General features: G+C 39.6%; 1 protein-coding gene across 5 annotated transcripts in view; it reads left to right on the top strand.

Annotated features, from left to right (window-relative positions):
- Window positions 1–22622, top strand: part of rptor (regulatory associated protein of MTOR, complex 1) — a 393572-nt gene that overhangs the window by 200715 nt on the left and 170235 nt on the right. For all 5 annotated transcript variants that reach the window (XM_082136702.1, XM_082136700.1, XM_082136701.1 and 2 more), the window contains exons 7-8: window positions 8994–9169; window positions 17598–17657. In XM_082136702.1, coding sequence (XP_081992828.1) covers window positions 8994–9169; window positions 17598–17657 — 236 coding nt within the window. The remainder of the gene's footprint in view (window positions 1–8993; window positions 9170–17597; window positions 17658–22622) is intronic.

Raw genomic sequence — 22622 nt, 5'->3', positions numbered from 1 at the left:
GGTGTTCGTCAAGTGATGTAGACAGCCAGGCAAAGTTGCGAGCTTTAATTCTTGTGGAGGAATTTAAAAACTGCTTGCCCGATGTCGTAGCTACTCACCTTAATGAACATAAAGTCGATTCTTTGCACGAAGCTGCTGTCCTGGCAGATGAATTTGTTTTGACCCACCGTATCTTCAAAGATGGATATAAGCCTGTAGGTTCATCTCCAAAGTCCAGTTATGCTGCGGTCCATTCTTCCAGTAGTCCAGAGCAGGCTTGTTTCTATTGTAAGAAGCCTGGGCACTTGGTGGCGGACTGTCCAGTGCTGAAAGAAAAACAAGCTGCGAAAGGCTTTGGGTTGATTAAAGCGTCTCCACATTTTGCTTCGCCCTGTCTTGAATTTCCAAGTAACGTGAAGACCGGCTATGAACCTTTTCTTAGTGATGGTTTTGTGTCGTTGTCTGATGATAATCTCATTCCCGTACGCATTTTGCGTGACACCGGTGCTGCACAATCATTCATTTTGAAAGGGGTTTTGCCTTTGTCTGAAACAACGAAAAAAGGCACCAGTGTATTAGTTCATGGCTTTGAGATGGGCTTTACTGTTGTTCCACTTCACCAAATTATTTTAAAATCTAGTGTAGTCACAGGCCGCGTTGTGGTTGGTGTTTGTGAATCTCTGCCCATTCCTGGTGTGTCCTTTATTTTGGGCAATGATTTAGCAGATGGTAATGTGTGGAACCGAGGACGTCGAGTCACACCGTGTAAGATGTCTTACTCATCCCGAAGTTCCTCTCGTGCCACCAACTGTAAGGTCTATGTAGGTGGCCTTGGCAATGGTGCAGCCAAAGGTGAGCTGGCACGGGCCTTTAGTTACTACGGACCATTGCGGAGTGTATGGGTCGCCCGGAAACCTCCAGGTTTCGCCTTCGTAGAGTATGAGGATGCCAGAGATGCAGAGGATGCCGTAAAGGGGATGGATGGAATGGTGTTTTGTGGAGCCCATGTCAGAGTTGAGCTGTCTACTGGTATGTCAAGAAAGTCCCGTTATGGCCGTCCCAGCTGCAGGCAATTTGAACCCAACGACCGCTGTTACCAGTGTGGGGAGAGTGTCGCTCCAGTTCATGATCTGGTTCCAGGCAGAGGGAATGTAGTCTTCAGATCTCGGTCTCGTTCGATCAGTCACAAGAAAGACTGTCATTCCAGGTCTGCCAGCCCAAGGAGAAGTCCAACACCGGGTGCTGACTAATTTGAATACTGTTCAGTGTTAAAGCTTCTTCACCTTATAAAAACATCACTATTATCTCAAGCAGCTCATGAATATTTCTTTCCCTTTCCTTTTTCAAAATCCCCTTCACTTCTAAAGTAAGGTTGACTTTTGAGAGTGTCACACACATCTCTATTGGTGGGGTGTTTGTGTTTGTGTATGGTATTATGTGTATTGTCACTTATATTATGATTATGGAGACTGGAGTCACCATTTTGGTGTGAGGGTATGTTACGTCCCTCCACTACCTGTGGTGGCTCTGTTTCCTTCTCTAATGTTTGGCTGCTCTGCAGTATGTTTTCCTTCGTTATTGTGTGCAGGTGTGATCTGTAACGAGTGGGCGGAGAGACACCCTTTAAAATCCCAGGCAATCCGTGCAGAAAGGAGACTTGTGTTCCGGCTACCTCGCCTGTGATTGATCTTCCTGTATTGTTTTTATTCTGTTGTAGTTAGTCTCCCATCTTCTGTTTTTGTTTGTAATTTACTCATTTGTCCAATAAACCCCCTAGACCAACGAGTTCAACTGACTTTGCGGTAATTGTATGTTGTGGTCAGTGTGGCTGATCGTAACAGAAGCGCACCAACTTTTATATTCAAATTACAAACACATGAGGACAGTCTCCATGAAAGACCCACTGGCAGATGAACATGCTACTACATTTCTCTCCGAAACGGAAATTAAATTAGATTTAATAGAGGATTTTAACTGTGACAAGATGATTGACGGCAGTTTACATGACGGGATGCACGCGACAGATCCGTCCGATAAAGATGATGAAGTAGTATGTCCAAAAGTTGCCTACTTTTTTGCTACACATTCAAAAGTAAATACATTTTCTTCACAAAAAGAGTATACTTTTATGGCGTAGTGTAACATAGGCGAATTGGGACGCAGAATATGGCTTTACACATGACGATCGGTCTGATTGGTTTTTGGAGTTTTAGGTCTATCCAATTGACCTTTCGCCGAGCCTCGCCCCCTTTAGTTACTGTTGCTACGTCCGACAAACAAATGGTCAAACACGACCAGCGCGACAGATTGCCATGACGGAAAGAGGTATACCCGTGCGTGTCAGTGACCATTTTTGGAGCAATACCTCCGCGATATCCTCCAGATCGAGGCAAAAGGGGTTACAGAGTGCAGTGGAGGGATATATTCAAAATATAAAAATACGCGAAGGAGACACGACTACGATCTACGTCTCTATCGAGGCTAATGCTTACGGTGTTCACACATCATTTGTGATATGACAAAGAACGAGGAATCAAGTGTTTAAAAGCATTGAAAGACACTTACTGTTGTGTTTTTGTGTGAAAGAAAAAACTCTCTGAAAATAAAAGTGCTGTCAGCAATAATTTCGTATGTGTGTTTTTTCGCATAACACAATGACTGAAATTTGAAATGCTGCAAAACACATGGGAGTTATATTCCCGATGCTGTAGTTTATTTGATCAGTCACTATATCATTAATCAAGCTTAATTTGACTTTTCAACTACAATTAGGCAGGGAGAACTGAAAGCTTTTACAATCTTTTAGCTATAACTTATATCATTGACAAAAGTATGTATGTGGTGCATTTTCTTCCAAAAATGATTTTCTTTCTCAAATTCATGCTTCAAGTTGACAAAGCACAATAAACGAAATCACACAATAACTGTTTAACCAGACATAGCCTTAATTTGCATCTAAATAACTTTCCTTGATTGTCTTTCATAATGCACTTACCATAATATTTATTAGGGGGGCAACGGATCACAAAAATCGCGGTTGAGACCATTATATTTATTAGTGGGGCAACGGATCATAAAAATCGCGGTTCAGACAATATTATGTTTTTTTGAGTTACAGATAGGATAGTTTTTCAGATCAGAAAAAATAAAAAAATAAATTAAGTAACGTTAGCCATCGATACCACAGCCAGCAGACGTATTTATGCTTCGTAATGTTAAACACATTTAACTGGGAGTGGGGCCGTCCACACTGTTTGTGTTTTCGGCTTTGGGAATGGAAAGAACACAACTCCTCCATACAATCTCTCGGGGTATCTAGTGTCCGATTTACAAACGCCATGGGCGCACGCTTCACCATCTTGATAATGTTTGTCGGACCTGCTCACATAGTAACGGTTGCTATGATGTGTGATTGGACAATGGCCGTTTTGGGGGAGGGGCCGGAGAAAGGTCAATTGCGCCGAGAGGCATTTGAGCGACGTCTGTTGGTGACGCCCCTTTGGAAATGATTTGTCTATGGAGCTTTGCCAGACCATAACTCAGTTACTACTGAGAATGGTCTGGTTTTAACCAGGCTAGTAATATGTTGTTTGTATTGTACTCTTGCAGTTCTGTAAAAAAATTAAATGATCAGACACTATTGCGCATACACACACACACACACACTTTTGATTTGCGCTCTCCCCTTTAAATCAAAAAATGTGTGTCTGAATATTATGCTACCACATATCGAACGTGGAAATGTAATAAAGGCCAAAGGCTCATTTGAGATGCGCCTCGCCTGAAATTTAGGCGAGAGTAGGCGGCTGCAGTGAGGGGAGGAGTGAAAAAAGTGCTACCAAGATGGACAGTTCTCTCTCCTCTTAGTGGATCAATAGGCTCGTTTGAGATGTGCATCGCCTCGCCTGGAATTTAGGCCAGAGTAGGTGGTTGCAGTGAGGGGAGGAGTGAAAAAAGTGCTACCAAGATGGACAGTTCTCTCTCCTCTTAGTGGATCAATAGGCTCGTTTGAGATGTGCATCGCCTCGCCTGGAATTTAGGCCAGAGTAGGTGGTTGCAGTGAGGGGAGGAGTGAAAAAAGTGCTACCAAGATGGACAGTTCTCTCTCCTCTTAGTGGATCAATAGGCTCGTTTGAGATGTGCATCGCCTCGCCTGGAATTTAGGCCAGAGTAGGTGGTTGCAGTGAGGGGAGGAGTGAAAAAAGTGCTACCAAGATGGACAGTTCTCTCTTCTCGTAGTGGATCAGACACCTACCAGATCAAAGGCTTTCACAGGATTCACACTCATGCACTGTAATAAATAAACTGCTAATAAACTGGATGTAATATAGGTTATGTTGCTTTTATAACTAGATGTACCGCATCGCGGTACAAAATATGACCGCCGCTCAGGCCTGCACTGGCTTTCCACAAAAATAAATGACGTGGAGTAATTTGGCTGTATTGCGTGTTTATGTATATACCTAAAAAAAGTAATAGTATGTGCATGTCTGTCTGTGTGTGTGTGTGTGTGTATGTGTTTGTGTATGTGTGTGTCTGTGTGTGTGTGTGTGTGTGTGTGTGTGTCTGTGCGTGTATGTATGTGTGCGTACATGTGTGCGCGTGTGTGTTTGTGTGTGTGTGTCTGTGCATGTGGATTTGTATGTGTGTGTATGGGTGTGTGTCTGTGCGTGTGGATGTCAGTGTGTGTGCATGCTTGCGTTTGTTTGTATTCCTGCATGTGTGTGTGTGACAGTATCATCCTAAACCAGCAACCCTTCGCTCAACAGCACCATCTACAGGCCGATGAGTGTACAGTCACTAAATGTGCACATAAATTAATTTATTTTATACCCCCCCATGGATGAAATTCTACAAAACTTAGCAGAGGATACCCCCAGAGGATGTCAAGTTAATCATACACATGAAATATGGTGCAGTTCTGAACATCTCCACTGAAGATAGGGGCGATTAAAGCAGAATAATATTGCATTTTCATTTTTTATGGGAGGGGCGCAAATCACAAATGAGTGATTATGGGCTAGGTTGATGTGGGCCCTTAAGAGCAACATACCATAAAAATTTCTTCATCCTCGGTGCCACGGTTCAGGTAGTTATTTAGGAAAAACTGAATTTTTTTGGGTTTGGGGGGGCCCAGTGCGGGGGGGGGAGTGGCCCCCGGGGACCAAACGAAATTTTTCCTTAGAAGTCTAGTGGGGCTACATGCCCACCAAATTTCATGTTCCCCGGTGTTTCGGTGTCCCTGGTATCGTTGACGAAAAATTTAAGGGGGCCCCAGCGCGGGGGAGGAAGTGGCCCCCGCGGACCAAACGAAATTTTTCCGTAAAAGTCTAGTAGACCAACATACCATAAAAATTTCTTCATCCTCGGTGCCACGGTTCAGGTAGTTATTTAGGAAAAACTGCATTTTTTGGGGTTTGGGGGGGCCCAGCGCGGGGGGGGAGTGGCCCCCGGGGACCAAACGAAATTTTTCCTTAGAAGTCTAGTGGGGCTACATGCCCACCAAATTTCATGTTCCCCGGTGTTTCGGTGTCCCTGGTATCGTTGACGAAAAATTTAAGGGGGCCCCAGCGCGGGGGGGGGAATTGGCCCCCGGGGACCGAAATTTTTCCGTAAAAGTCTAGTAGACCAACATACCATAAAAATTTCTTCATCCTCGGTGCCACGGTTCAGGTAGTTATTTAGGAAAAACTGCATTTTTGGGGGTTTGGGGGGGCCCAGCGCGGGGGGGGGAGTGGCCCCCGGGGACCAAACGAATTTTTTCCTTAGAAGTCTAGTGGGGCTACATGCCCACCAAATTTCATGTTCCCCGGTGTTTCGGTGTCCCTGGTATCGTTGACGAAAAATTTAAGGGGGCCCCAGCGCGGGGGGGGAAGTGGCCCCCGGGGACCAAACGAAATTTTTCCGTAAAAGTCTAGTAGACCAACATACCATAAAAATGTCTTCATCCTCGGTGCCACGGTTCAGGTAGTTATTTAGGAAAAACTGCATTTTTGGGGGTTTGGGGGGGGCCCAGCGCGGGGGGGGAGTGGCCCCCGGGGACCAAACGAAATTTTTCCTTAGAAGTCTAGTGGGGCTACATGCCCACCAAATTTCATGTTCCCCGGTGCTTCGGTGTCCCTGGTATCGTTGACGAAAAATTCAGTAAGGTGTACTTAAAAAAAATAACTTTGACAATCCCTATATGACCGCTTTCGCTAGCTACGCTAGCGGCGGTCATAATAAATATGATGAACAAGACTTATTTATTGAATTTCATCCAAAAGATGCATTTTTCCTGACAGAAAAAATATATGTGATGACAATCACATAAATATAAATATGACAATCACATATCCCATAGAGATATAGCACTGTCTGGAAGTTTGGGAATATTCACAAATAATTTATACAATACATGATATTACAGTTTCAAAATCAAACATTTTAAAAGAGAACAATACATCATGATTAATTAAATCAATAAGCATTAAGCTGTGTCGTCAGTGAGTCGTTTCCCATTGTGCTATTGACCAGCACAGTCGGGTGAGTACAACTGTGCCTGACTGCAGAATCCGACGCTGCTGCCTCACTGTAGCGAGTGTTTTTTGGCACACGTCAGCATGACTTCAGAGCAAGGCGGCCCACGCTCGGACACATTTCTAACTGGCATGCCTTTCAACAGTGATCAGTGGTGATCGGTTCTGCACAGATTTTTCTCATCTCAAATGAGCCCAATATCCCCACGCAAAAGATCACAATACTATGCTCTATCGACGCCTACTCTGAATGGATAAATCTCAATTTATCCAGTCTTCAGGGGGAGAAAATCTGTTCTTGCTTTGTAATGCTATGACTATCTCACGTGTTTGGAGGGTCACAGGATGAATCAGCTTGTTTTGAGTCCATTATGATAGATAATATAACGTGCGGCTTATTTCTGGCTTGTGTTTTTTTTTTCACTACCTGTTGGTTCAGATAGTGTAACCATTATTTGGTAAATCTACATTGGTTGGTGTAGAAATGGAAGGGGAAAGAGAAGATGGAAAACTGGAGAAAAAAAAGACCTCTACTCATGACTATCATGACATCTCAGTGCTGAACAACACATACATGAGAAAACACACAGTATATGATATATATATATATATATATATATATAAAATTGTACACTCACCTAAAGGATTATTAGGAACACCTGTTCAATTTCTCATTAATGCAATTATCTAATCAACCAATCACATGGCAGTTGCTTCAATGCATTTAGGGATGTGGTCCTGGTCAAGACAATCTCCTGAACTCCAAACTGAATGTCAGAATGGGAAAGAAAGGTGATTTAAGCAATTTTGAGCGTGGCATGGTTGTTGGTGCCAGATGGGCCGGTCTGAGTATTTCACAATCTGCTCAGTTACTGGGATTTTCACGCACAACCGTTTCTAGGGTTTACAAAGAATGGTGTGAAAAGGGAAAAACATCCAGTATGCGGCAGTCCTGTGGGCGAAAATGCCTTGTTGATGCTAGAGGTCAGAGGAGAATGGGCCGACTGATTCAAGCTGATAGAAGAGCAACTTTGACTGAAATAACCACTCATTACAACCGAGGTGTGAAGCCACAACACGCACAACCTTGAGGCGGATGGGCTACAACAGCAGAAGACCCCACCGGGTACCACTCTTCTCCACTACAAACAGGAAAAAGAGGCTACAATTTGCACGAGCTCACCAAAATTGGACAGTTGAAGACTGGAAAAATGTTGCCTGGTCTGATGAGTCTCGATTTCTGTTGAGACATTCAGATGGTAGAGTCAGAATTTGGCGTAAACAGAATGAGAATATGCATCATGCCTTGTTACCACTGTGCAGGCTGGTGGTTTTGGTGTAATGGGTGTGGGGGATGTTTTCTTGGCACACTTTAGGCCCCTTAGTGCCAATTGGGCATCGTTTAAATGCCACGGCCTACCTGAGCATTGTTTCTGACCATGTCCATCCCTTTATGACCACCATGTACCCATCCTCTGATGGCTACTTCCAGCAGGATAATGCACCATGTCACAAAGCTTGAATCATTTCAAATTGGTTTCTTGAACATGACAATGAGTTCACTGTACTAAAATGGCCCCCATAGTCACCAGATCTCAACCCAATAGAGCATCTTTGGGATGTGGTGGAACGGGAGCTTCGTGCCCTGGATGTGCATCCCACAAATCATCAACTGCAAGATGCTATCCTATCAATATGGGCCAACATTTCTAAAGAATGCTTTCAGCACCTTGTTGAATCAATGCCACGTAGAATTAAGGCAGTTCTGAAGGCGAAAGGGGGTCAAACACAGTATTAGTATGGTGTTCCTAATAATCCTTTAGGTGAGTGTGTATACATATATATATATATATATATATATATATATATATATATATATATATATATATATATATATATATATATATATATATACACACACACACACACACACACACACACACACACACACACACACACACACACACACACACATACATATATCGATATATCCAGACTATATATAATGTTTTTCTTTTTTTGCTGGCCATCTGAGCACAGCCCTATCTTAGCATTGTGCATTTAAGCATTATGAAGTGACTTCTAGCAGCTTCCTGTTTCCTACTTAGAAGTAGGAAACAGGAAGCTGCTAGAAGTCACTTCATAATCATCATGATATGACCAAAATCTTTACCACAATATGAGTAATTTTCAACCACACATTTTCACTTGAAAAAAAAAAGAAATAAACAATTTAACAAATATATATTTTCTAACTTGTCCAAAAAGTGTTATGTTCTGTCAGGGAAAAGATTCTAAAAAAAAAAAAGAAGAAGAAAAAAAAGCCAATGATCACAAGCTGGTGTTTGTGTCACTCAAGTCTGTTGAACACATTCAGACATCAGAGTCATCAGTAAGGGAAAACAACACTGAATGTTGACATCGACACAACATACTTCCATATTCCTGGGGGACCTGATTTAATTCTGCTCACTTGTTCTCATTATCTTTTACTAGGTGGCAGCAATAAACCCAAACCACCCGCTGGCTCAGATGCCCCTGCCTCCTTCCATGAAGAACTGCATTCAGTTGGCTGCCTGTGAGGCCAGTGAGCTCCTGCCCATGAACCCTGACCTCCCTGCTGATCTCTTCACCTCCTGCCTCACTACACCAATCAAAATTGCCTTACGTTGGTGAGATACTCTAATTACACACACATGCAGTTGCAGTCACTCATATACCTACTGTACATGTAAAACCTGTATGGTGAGCTTAGATTTAGATTTAGATTTAACATTTAGATTTAGATTTAACATTTAGATTTAACATTTAGATTTAGATTTAACATTTAGATTTAGATTTAACATTTAGATTTAGATTTAACATTTAGATTTAACATTTAGATTTAGCATTTAGATTTAACATTTAACATTTAGGTGTAAAATTTAATATTTAGATTTAACTATTTAAAATATTTAACAAATATTGTTGTAAATGTGCTAAAAAGTGACCGTCAAACATTCATACCAGTTTTTTAAACATTGTTTGAAGCTAAATGTGACAAAACGTTGCTGTTATTTTAAGCGTGAGCCGCTTTACAAACGGCGCCCCATACTCAAGCCAAGGATTTTGTTCAGAATAACCCTTTTGCTCAGTTTTTTTTACTCACTTTTCTTTTGGCCTTTGCTCTTTGCTCTACAAAGTAGCTGTATTAGCTAATGGAGGTTAAATATTCAGTGTAGTCCCTCATATATATATATATATATATATATATCAATAAGGCATCCACTCATTATTGCAAATTAAACCCCGTGGAGGGATCTTTTATCATACTGAAGAAGCTGATTTGGAGGTAATGACCAGCTGCTTACCCTATAAATAAGTAAATTGAATATTAAGTTATTTCATTATGTTAAAACAAAGCGACAATAGAGTTTTACAAATATATTTGACCTCAGAAAACCATAATTGACCAATAGGATTCCAGAAAGGAGTGTTACAAATATATACAGTAGAAGAGAGTTTCATGAGCAGTAGTGATGCGGTTATATCGGTAGACACTGTTGATAATCCGCGGGTCAGGCGGGCCAAATAATAAAATATAACATTCCAATAAATAACAGTTTGCAATCAATGAATACCCAGTCAATTGCTAATTATCTGCTTTTGATCTACTGTTTATGACAGTCTTTACAATTATGGTGTTTATGTTGTCATATGGGTAACACTTTATAATATGTATACAGTAATAAAGTACTTACAAATCATTCGCAAACTATTTGTTTATAGTTCATATATTGTAGTCTCTACATTATTAATACCCATATTTTTATGAATATAAGACTGTGTTTTTTATCTGAAATACATCTGAAAAAAATGGGGTTGTCTTATATTTTGGGTCTAGACTTTTACCATAGACTGTAAAACAAATATGGATGTAGCGCCCGTGACGTCACCCGTAGGTTTCTGAAGAGCATTTTTGAAGCCCAAAGTGAGCGGAGCCGTCCGTCACCATCTTGGTCACGCGTCACTCCTGGATAAATGAAAATGGGCAAAAAGGCGGGATTAGCTGGTGAGACGTGATTGTTAACAGACAGCAGACAAACGGCTAGTAGTGACAGCAGCGGCAATCCACCTGTCACTCAAGTGACCACACCCTTAGTTATGCAGAACTTTAAGGCTTAATATAATTTAAATGGATGAGTTATAAATAATTTCACCCTCCTCACAGTTGTCATGAAGGGCAAAATTAGCTATATAGACTAATATGATAAATTGGATTGACTCTCTTTTGCAGCCTGTCTCTAGCGGCCAGTCGATGAATTGCAGTTTAAAGTCACTTTCGTGTTGGCTTCTAGAGAGAGACAGGAATGTTGCCGCTTGACTTTTACATGTCAATAATATACTGGCAACAATAGGGAGCACCAAATAACTGTAAAATGAGTGTGCCTCCCAGGACTGATGCGACAAGCCCCTGTAAACTACTGGAAGTTTTCATTGCCAGGGGACTGCATGATGGCGGGTGACCGTCCAGAACAGAGCGGTGCAAAAATATGTATATCCCTTGATCAGATAGGTAATGCGGATGTTTTTTTGTTTGTTTTTCTGTGTGTTTATTGACATGAAAAAAAAAGTGAGAAATCACTTATCAATGAGAACTACAGGTTATTTTTATGGTATACCATGAAGTGTTTATTGTTAAATGTGATTGTTGGTACATTTGTTGGTACAATAAAATATGAAAAATATGTAATATGAAAATTATTTTTAAATAAAATAATTTTCTTTACAAAAGACAATATTTGGTCTTTAAAATGTCTTTCCAAAAGGTACATCTTGAAAAGTAATGGAAAAAATGTCATTGATTAAGTGCTTTAAACCAACTGGTTGTTTCTCAACTAGTGGTTTGCAACCCAAAAGTGGGTCGCAAGACCATTCTTATTGGGATGTGGAGTGTGCAATCAAAGAACGGCATAAAAAAACAACAACAAAAAAACAACAACAACGTAAATTTTAAATGATGTGAGACTTGTTTTGAAAGACCTGCGTGAAAGCTATTGACTCTTGTCTGACGCAGTTAGAGTGCCTGAGAAAAACGTGTTGTCCCGATTATCTGCAGTCAGATGTTTGTTTGTTTGTTTTTGTTTCTTTCTTTCTTTCTTTCTTTCTTTCTTTCTTTCTTTCTTTCTTTCTTTCTTTCTTTCTTTCTTTCTTTCTTTCTTTCTTTCTGCACCACCTTAAATTAATCTCCTGGGGCCAGTTGTTCATAAGTAATCTGATATGATTTTGGCTATCGGATTGGATCAAATCTCAAAAATGGGTTGTTCAAAAGAAAAAAAAGGATTCTGATATCAGATTAGATAACAAAATCCAATCTTGGTTTTGATCTGGATCAAATCATCAGTTTGTGTTGTTCAAAACATTTTAGTAAGATTGGGATAACTTTGATCCAAAAAAAATCAGGATTATACTGATCTCAGCAGAAGGGTGGATTTCAGGAACAAAAATTTAATAAAACTTTAAAACTTGTCAAAAAGTACAACATTTGTATCGTGTGATATACACACACATATTTTTTTTTATTTAGCTCTTGATTAGTTTTAATTTTAAAGTAATAAATTGGAAGTAGACATAGGCTACCTATTAATCCTTTCGGTAGGACAAAATGTCCCCACAAAAATGGCAATATCCAAAATCCTTGTCCTTTTGGGGACATTTGTTGGTCCCCATGAGGAAAACAGCTATAAATCATACTAATTTTTTATTTATTTTTTTATGTAAAAATGTAGACAGTTGTATGTCATGGGTAGGTTTAGGGGTAGGGTTAGGGGATAGAATAAAAGTTTGTACCGTATAAAAATCTATGTATATGGAGAGTCCCCATAAAACATGAAATCACAACGTATTGGTGTGTGTGTGTGTGTGTGTGTGTGTGTGTGTGTGTGTGTGTGTGTGTGTGTGTGTGTGTGTGTGTGTGTGTACTCGTCTATCTATCTAACTGGGGACCTTGGTGTCGTTACACACTCACTAACAGGGGACCGTCGAGCCAAGTGGGGACATTTTTCAAGTCCCCTGTTGGTCATGCTTTAAAACATGTTAAAATCAGCCAAAACACGCTCTGGTTAATTTTGTACATTTTTGACCAAGTGGGGACTTACATGTGTGTGTGTGTTTAAGTCCATACTCAGCAGCGCTCCTGTAGGCTGGAGCAGGAACTGCAGTGGCCCATTAACACACGTCGTTCACACTTCTCTATTGTCTGAATGGCTGCTGTCCTTGAGAGGCTCTGAGACTGTAGAGCTGCTGTTTAACTGCTTCAGTAACACTTAATAATAACTGCACGCTATTAATCATTAGTTAAGCATTAGTAAAGAGTTAATTCATTTATAAAGCATTAATATACACTAATAAGCAGTATATAAATGCAGTTATAAATGCTTTATTCCTGTTTTAAAAGCATATCTATAATGTGTTTAATAATTGTATTTTCATACTTTATTAATGATCAATTTATCATTTCTAAATGAAGTATAGCATCATTTACAAAGCAGTTATTTAGGAGTTGTCAGTGGTTCATAAGATCCCTTAGAAAGTGTGAGTAAATGATTAAACTAATTCAATGTACATTCATACATCATACACTTATTATTCAGACATATAGTAATAGTTACTTAGTGTGTTAATAAATGCTTTATTAACATGTATTTCTACTGTAGTTCAGGTAGTTATAAAGCATTTAGTAGAGGTCAGTTCACAATTTTTTGTGAGCTCATCTAAAGTGAGGACTAGTTATGCTAGTTATGTAGGAGATTTAAAGGCTGTTAATATTTCTATGTTCTCTATCACTGTGTTGTGTTTGTTTCCTTTTTCTGTTTAGAAGATAACTGAGTCTTTAAATCTCCTTTATAAATGCTTTACTAGGCATAACTAGTCCTCACTTTTGCTCACAAAATAGTGAACTGACCACTACTAAATGCTTTATAACTCCCTGAATCTACTACATTTACTCACACTTTCTAAGTGATCTTATTAATCACTGACAACTCCTAAATAACTGCTTTGTAAATAATGCTATACTTCATTTAGAAATGATAAATTGATAATTAATAAAGTATGAAAATACAATTATTAAACACATTATAGATATCCTTATAAATCAATAATACAGCATTTAAAGCTGTATTTATAAACGGCTTATTAATGTCTGCTTTATGAATTATGATTTAACTGTTTACTAATGCTTAACTAATGATTAATTAAATGCAGTTATTATAAAGGGTTACCATATATATATGATATAATATTTTTCAGAATATAACTTCAAATATGCATTTTTTTAATAAAAAATAAAATAAAAAAAACATGCCAAGAGGGGATCTACAACTCAATGTTATAATTATAATGTAATTATTATTATATTATAAAGGTATTAATAATGCGACAGATAGTATTGGCTGCCTATTAATTAAAACATCATTTCTAAAAAAAATAAAAAATAAAAAAAATCAATAGACATGTCCTTATTTTTCTGTTTCCTTTGTTTCTAGGATGTTGATGTACAGAGAAAGTCAGTGTTTGAAATATTGCTCAATTTAAATGCAACCAAACATATGTCGTTCGTTACCATCCAACAGTGGACCTTTCTTTAAGATCTAATTCAAAACTTTTGAGTTGACTTGCTGCATCTGGTCATTTTGAAGAAACAAAAATTAAATCATTTTTTTCATAATATAACTTTAAAAAAAATTAAAATTAAAAAAAATAAACATGCCAAGATTGAATCTCAACTCTGAACGATCTCTACCTATACAACAGTGGACTCACAATAGCCTGCAATGGAACTGTGTGTGTGTGTGAATAGTTAAGTATGTCTTTATTTTGTAACTATAAGTTATATATATATTTATATATAGGCCTTCATAGATACTTTCTATGCTTGGTTATGCAGTCCCTAACAATTTACTTGCCATTGTTATGTGCCATTGCACTCACACATACATGTCTATATTACTAACAGACCAATGTCGCTCTACACTGGCCAAGTGAGGACTCAATGAACGATGTCTATCTATACAAGTGAGGACTTGAACAGTGTGTGTGTGTGTGTGTGTGTGTGAACAGTGAAGTGAACTGGCAGTGAAGTCTGTCTTCATATATGTATATATAGTATATTATATAGTATATTATATATTATGCCTTTTATCAGTCATAATATTTGTTTATTTTATTTAACACTTATTTTCTCTCTTCATAGATACTTTCTATGTTTGGTTATGCAGTCCCTTTAGGGTTTATAGGATTAATCAAACAGAAATAGCTCTTTAAGGTAACGATTTCAGGTCACTATAGTGACCTATATTTAGTATAGCGTAAAGCATACTTTATACAGTTAATAATGATTTTATTAATCAAAATGAACTTCGCGTCCCCAGTTGGATGGTAAAGAACGATACGTGTTTGGCTGCTTTGTACATTTCTTGCCATCACAAACACACTGTAAAGATTTTGGAGGTCATTTTGATGGCAAGAAATGTACAAAGCAGCCAAACACGTATCGTTCTTTACCATCCAACTGGGGACGCGAAGTTCATTTTGATTAATAAAATCATTATTAACTGTATAAAGTATGCTTTACGCTATACTAAATATAGGTCACTATAGTGACCTGAAATCGTTACCTTAAAGAGCTATTTCTGTTTGATTAATCCTATAAACCCTAAAGGGACTGCATAACCAAACATAGAAAGTATCTATGAAGAGAGAAAATAAGTGTTAAATAAAATAAACAAATATTATGACTGATAAAAGGCATAATATATAATATACTATATAATATACTATATATACATATATGAAGACAGACTTCACTGCCAGTTCACTTCACTGTTCACACACACACACACACACACTGTTCAAGTCCTCACTTGTATAGATAGACATCGTTCATTGAGTCCTCACTTGGCCAGTGTAGAGCGACATTGGTCTGTTAGTAATATAGACATGTATGTGTGAGTGCAATGGCACATAACAATGGCAAGTAAATTGTTAGGGACTGCATAACCAAGCATAGAAAGTATCTATGAAGGCCTATATATAAATATATATATAACTTATAGTTACAAAATAAAGACATACTTAACTATTCACACACACACACACACAGTTCCATTGCAGGCTATTGTGAGTCCACTGTTGTATAGGTAGAGATCGTTCAGAGTTGAGATTCAATCTTGGCATGTTTATTTTTTTTTATTTTTATTTTTTTTAAAGTTATATTATGAAAAAAATGATTTCATTTTTGTTTCTTCAAAATGACCAGATGCAGCAAGTCAACTCAAAAGTTTTGAATTAGATCTTAAAGAAAGGTCCACTGTTGGATGGTAACGAACGACATATGTTTGGTTGCATTTAAATTGAGCAATATTTCAAACACTGACTTTCTCTGTACATCAACATCCTAGAAACAGAAAAATAAGGACATGTCTATTGATTTTATTAGAGTAGAAATTATGTTTTAATTAATAGGCCACAACAGAGAATGAATTTCTTAAAGCAATAACTTTGCTGTAATGTCCTCAACATAAAGCTTCTGATGTTTTATAGTGCTTTCATTGAAAGTGTTATGATATTCTGTATTATTTGTTGGTATGGAACTGCTACTGAGGTACAGAAGAAATTATTAAGAAAAGTAGTAACAAGTAAATTGTTAGGGACTGCATAACCAAGCAGAGAAAGTATCTATGAAGAGAGAGCGTTAAATAAGAAAAATAATATTATGAATGATAAGAGGATATTCTCGCCTCTGCTTTTGAACTGTTGCCGTCGGGCCGTCTGTATTTTTTACCCCGTTGTAGATTTAAATGGTCTTTCCTAAAACAAATCGTATTTAAAATTTTTTGATAACTGATAGGTTATATATATATATATATATATATATATATATATATATATATATATATATATATATATATATAATATATATTATATATATATATATATATATATATATATATATATATATATATATAGAGAGAGAGAGAGAGAGAGAGAGAGAGAGAGAGAGAGTTACATAATGAAGGCAGACTTCACTGCCAGTTCACTTCACTGTTCACACACACACAGCTCCATTGCAGGCTATCAAGTCCCCACTAGTATAGATAGAGATCGTTCAGAGTTTCAGGTCCCCACTTGGCATGTTTTTTTTTAAATAAAAAAATGCATATTTGAAGTTATATTATGAAAAAAGAGCTTAAAAGAAAATTTTGTATGTCATTTTTGTTCCTTCAAAATGACCAGAAACACTAGTCCCCTCTTGGCCAGTGTAGAGCGATAGTCCCCTGTTAGTAATATAGACGTGTATGTGTGTGTGTGTGTGTGTGTGTGTGTGTGTGTATGTGTGTGTGTGTGTGTGTGTGTGTGTGTGTAAAATAAAGCTCCTATTAAAGGTGCTTTTCCACTGCATTATATGACTCACTTTGGCGCTTTTCCACTGCATGAGACAGCTCGGTATGGCTCACTTAAATAGTACCAAAATGTGACGTGTAAATACTGCAGATCACTGATTGGTCAGAGAGAATCGTCACTAAAACGTCATTGGATTTGCAACACGAGACACCAAACCTGAACAAACAAACTTCTTCCTCTTGCAGTGAAAAACATCCAGATGCTGAGAATCAAGAACACCAATCCATCGATATGCTCCATTGCTTCTGTGTTATGCGTTTGTTTATGTCGCATTTACGACACGGCAGTAGAAGCGGCGCAACTATTACAATCAGTCTGTAATCCGACCAACTTTGAAGCAGTACTAAACTGCAATGGAAAAGCAAACCTAGCCGTGCCATGCCGTACCGTACCATGCAGTGAAAAAGCGCCATAACTTACAGGGTTAGTTCAGTTGATTACTATTACTATAATTGTGTTTTATGTATGTCTGTGTGTGGAAATGTATGAAAGATTTGAGGCTGGGTATAGAGAGAGGTCAGTGCTAAGATGTCAAGCCTGGATTGAGTAATTATGAATCAGTTCATAAAAAGCAGTGGGTTAAATTGAATGAGGCAGAAGTTAAAAAGGAGTGTCTGTGTATTTCCTCTCTCACAGAGTTTCCTTTTTTCCTCTAAGGTTCTGTATGCAGAAGAGTGCAAAGCTGGTGCCAGGAGTGACCTTGGACTTGATTGAGAAGTAGGTTTTAAAAAATACTAAAATCCTTTGGCCGCATTTCTCTTCTAGATTTTTTTCGTCTCTTTTCAGTTTTCTTTTTGTGATTTCTGTTCTCCATTCTTTTGCTCTCTGGAAATAGCAGAGAAACCTTAAAGAGCCATGAAAATGAATAAGAAATTTCCATAGTGATTTATTTGATTATATATATATATATATTACTTCTGCTTAAATAAATCAAAATAATCCCTAGTAAATTATCTTTGTGAGTGCAATCACAATTCTTTTAAATAATTGTTATCCAGTAATCATGCATAGCTGAAAAAAGCCATGGAAATCTTAGGTCAAAAGTTGTGAAAACCCTGTATTTATTATGGTTTTAATTATATATTTTTTTTTTTATTCAGCATTTATGTTATGAATTCCATGCAGTTCTATCATGCACCCGTGGTTGCATTGAAACAACTAAATTTTGCTTGTTTTAATCCTAATTTGTTCGGTTTCGTCGACTTGCTAGTTCTTCTCGTGAATTCTATGATTCTCTAGCTGCAAACGCTTTACAGTGATCTTCAAATAAACAAACTAATTAGCTCTGTTGAAACTATTTAGAAATGTTATTTAGATATATTTATAAAAGACTAAAGAAAACTAAATTTTTCAGTGAACAGAACTTTTTCAGTGATCTGAAGTTGACATTTGCAACCTTTAAGTTCATGTTTGAACTTTTTCCTGTATAAGAGCCCTGGGACCCCTGAGGCATGATGGGATTGGATGGAGGAAGAGAGGCAGATCTTTGAGCATTCTGCAGATGAAAAGCTCTTGATGAGATCATGACAGCTCTAACCCCTCTGCTTCCTCTTTCTCCATTTCATCTGTAAACTGAAATAAGCTTACAATCTCTGTCAGAGATCGGCAACTTTTCCCACCACAACCAGAGTTAAGACTATGAAAAACATGTTTACGTACAAATAAAAAAAATAAACATTTGTCAAGCGCATGTTTGATAACAAATCTGACGCATATGCATGTTGTCGTCCTAGGACAGACTTCCTCTCACACAGGACAAGTTTTTTTTGTTTTTTTTTATCCACACTTTCTTTCAATAGGGGTCTAATGCTAATTATTTCCCAAGATTGCATTGTAACAGCACTCTTCACAGTCTGGTGTTCTGTTTCCTGTGTGGTTTATAATGGCAGCCGTGCTATTTATCTGTATGCAAAGTGTCTTCAAAACCTAAAAAGGTTTTACACAATGGTATATGTATCCTTGTTAAAAATGCTCATGTAATTATTATGTAATCCCATTTTTTCTATTAGTATCTTAACTACTTGGTGATATCTTAGTCAGTTTCCCTCTGCTTTCTACCCAGGAGTTTTTACATTTAGCACATTAAAGGACTTTGTTGTGAATAATAGAAACAGATAATGAAACTCATCACAGTGATGCCATCACAGTGGTGCAGTTTTGAGGTCTCAAATGCACTTTGTTTTTTTAATGGATATAGTTGGTTATGCTTAGTTTTTAAGGATAGAGCCTGAGGCTGTCCTTTTGCTTAGGATAACTTGAAATTATTGAGTTGGAGTAGTAAACTCTATCATATTTGTTTTATTTTTGTGACCTGCACAGATTAAATTTCCGGGTTGAACATACATTATTACTTGTATTACTTTTCACCTGAAAATGTATTTATGTTCCCTTGCTTGGCTTCCTGTTCACACCCCTTTTCTGACACTCAAAAGCATCCCACATTCACATGCAAAACTTAATTCTGATTGATTACTGTTGTGTGACATCACAGGAGGAGAGAGATTAATGGCCCACACAGATATTTGAGGACAGATTTAATTCAATTCATATTTAATTGTATAGTGCTTTTCACAATGCAAATTGTTTCAAAGACAAAGCACTTCTGTAAAGGAGTGCCATTCCATTTTCTGCCATTCCATTGTCTCACTTTTGTGTCCTAATGGAAAGTGAAGTGAATGAACATCAACAACTTCAGATCATTCTCTTGTAATCATTGAGCTGCAAGTGGCTGGGTGACGATAGGCAAAGCACTTTCAGTTGACAGATGCCCACATGCATCTAATACTGACTCTTTTCACCATAATTAAAAAATAGTTACTGTTTTGATGTTTTCTGGAGCTATTTAAAGCGATGGGTCACCCAAGTATGAAAATTCTGTCATCATTTTATCACCCATTTTCTCTGATAATACTCGCGCTATATAAATGCTTTTGTGTCTTCCCCTGTGGCCCAGTGGCAGATTCTCAGGTTTTCACGCGAGAGACCCGTGTTCGATCCCGGGTCTACCGGCAAAAAAAATAAAAAAAATGTGTATTTGTGTATTTTACAGATGTGTATTTTTGCAGCCAACGAGCTCGTTGTACAACCCGCTCGCCTGCACCCAAGCACCGTTTCTATGGTTTCCGTGCGTCACTACCCCCATTCTCACACATTTCTCTGGAAATGTCAATATTGCAGTGGACGAGCCTATTGTAATACACGCACACCTGCAAACAAACGCCAGCATGTTGACGCTCTCTGTTTCTTTGGCAACTTCTCGCTCGTTCAGTTCCAGTAAATGCGATTGTTCCAGTGTATTCTGCAGTAAACAAGTCGGCGACACAGCCCGCTTGCCTGCACACAAATGCCGCTTTACGGCTACCCAGATAAATCCCATAGAGTGTATTTTCTGGTGTTCCGGCCACGGCCGATGGTGTTATGAGTGTAGACAAAATGCCCACTGCCCAGTGCTCATTCCTACACAGAAACACAGCCCGTCGCACAGGGCTCGCGCACATGAAATCGACCCAGATCGATTGCGCATTAAATGTGGTAAATGTGCCCACTGCCCAGTGCCCACAAACACTACGTTTTGCATGTCTCAAGGTTTCTGTAAAACGAAACCAACATGCATTCGCTCTGCTCAGGCAGACAATGCTCTCAGTGTTGTAAATGTGCCCGCTATCCCACGCCCACATTCACACATAGACATGACAGGTCTTACGGGACTCGCCCAGCCCTCCCCCTCTCGGTTGACCACCGCAGAGGAGTCGAGCGCGGGCAATCTGCCCGCTGTTATCAGCGCGCCCCCTGCCTCAAATGTCATAAGCGCGACGCTTATGTTGCAGCACACTGAAGCCCCTCTGTCGCTGAGCGACCAGAGCGCGCTTCGCATTCAACCCCTAGCCATTCGTGCAAACGCATGGGCAAGGCTACCCGGGGTTTCGAAGTGGGTGCTAGACATTATAGAAAGAGGCTATTCGCTACAGTTCGGTCGACGCCCGCAACGCAAAGCGGCGCGAATCGATACTACGGTGAAAAAGGAAGTAGCACACCTACTTCGGGCCGAAATAGCGAAGTTACTGAGCAAAGGGGCTATAGAACCCCTATCACAAGCTCAGAGCGAAGGGGGCATGTACAGCAGATATTTTCTGGTACCCAAAAAAAAAAAAAAAAAAAAAGACGGGGGTCTCAGACCCATTTTAGATCTAAGACGACTAAACAAAACACTTCTGAAACGACGGTTCAGAATGCTCACGACCAAGAAAATCCTCTCGCAAATTTGCCAAGGGGACTGGTTCATGTCGATAGATCTGAAAGACGCTTATTTTCAAATACAAATAGCGTCACGTCACAGGCGATTTTTGAGATTCGCCTTTGAGGGCCAGGCATATCAGTACACAGTCCTGCCATTCGGCCTATCCCTGGCACCTCGCGTATTCACGATGTGCATGGATGCAGCGCTCGCACCCCTCAGGCTCCGAGGCATATGAGTGCTGAATTATTTGGACGATTGGCTGGTTCTAGCTCGATCACAGTCGGAGCTCATAGAACACAGGACCATATTACTCGATCACCTCGAGAATTTAGGTCTCACAGTCAATTGGGCAAAGAGTTCACTGTCTCCCAGTCAGAAAATATCTTTTCTGGGCACAGATCTGGACTCGCTGTCTATGACAGCACAGCTGTCGCCGCAGCGCAGACTAAGTATTCAGCGCATGACAGAGATTTTTCGCCACGGCGCTTTAGTCCCGCTCAAAAAGTTTCAAAGGATGCTGGGTCTCATGGCTTCAGCATCCTCAGTGCTTCAGCTGGGTCTGCTTCACATGCGCCCGCTGCAGTATTGGTTGAAAGCGCGCCGCGCAGCGTAAAGCCTGGACCTCAGGTCTCGCGCGCCTCAAGGTCGATCAGAAATGCGTCGCAGCTCTGAAACCTTGGACAGTGACCGACTGGTACCGGTCAGGTGTAAGCCTGGGGACTTCCTCGAGTGTGAAGGTGGTGTCTACGGACGCCTCAACCTCGGGATGGGGAGCGCTGCTCGAGGGCAGACCGTTATTCGGCCAGTGGTCGGAACGGGAAAAGCTTCTGCATATAAACTGCCTGGAAATGATGGCAGTCGACAACGCGCTGAGGCGCTTTTGTCCCCAGATAATAAGACACCACGTCTTGGTCCGTTCGGACAACATGTCAGTGGTGGCTTATATAAATCACCAAGGAGGTATCAGATCCAGAATCCTTCACAGGCTGACGGAACGCCTCCTGGTCTGGGCTCAGCACAATCTGCGCTCGCTCAGGGCAGCGCATGTGCCCGGCCATCTGAATGTGGGACCAGACAGACTGTCCAGAAACAATCTGCCGACAGGAGAATGGTCTTTACATCCACAGACAGTCAAAATGCTATGGAGGACATTTGGCAGAGCGGAAATAGACCTATTTGCGTCTCAAGAGAACGCTCATTGTCAGGAATTCTTCTCCAAGAGCAGGGATGCGCTGGCTCACGTCTGGCCCCGCTGCCCGCTTTATGCGTTTCCCCCTGTCACGCTCCTACCCCAGGTGTTAGAGCGAATCAGGGAGAGCGGATGCCCAGTGCTACTCGTCGCCCCATTTTGGACAAACCAAGTCTGGTTTCCAGTCCTGATGCAGCTGACGAGTACCGCCCCGTGGCCGATACCGGTGAGGAGGAATCTCCTCTCGCAGGCGAAC

This window comes from Leuciscus leuciscus (assembly GCF_965113295.1).
Source record: "Leuciscus leuciscus genome assembly, chromosome: 14".
Classification (NCBI taxonomy): domain Eukaryota; kingdom Metazoa; phylum Chordata; class Actinopteri; order Cypriniformes; family Leuciscidae; genus Leuciscus; species Leuciscus leuciscus.
This window is presented reverse-complemented; position numbering and strand designations above follow the sequence as displayed.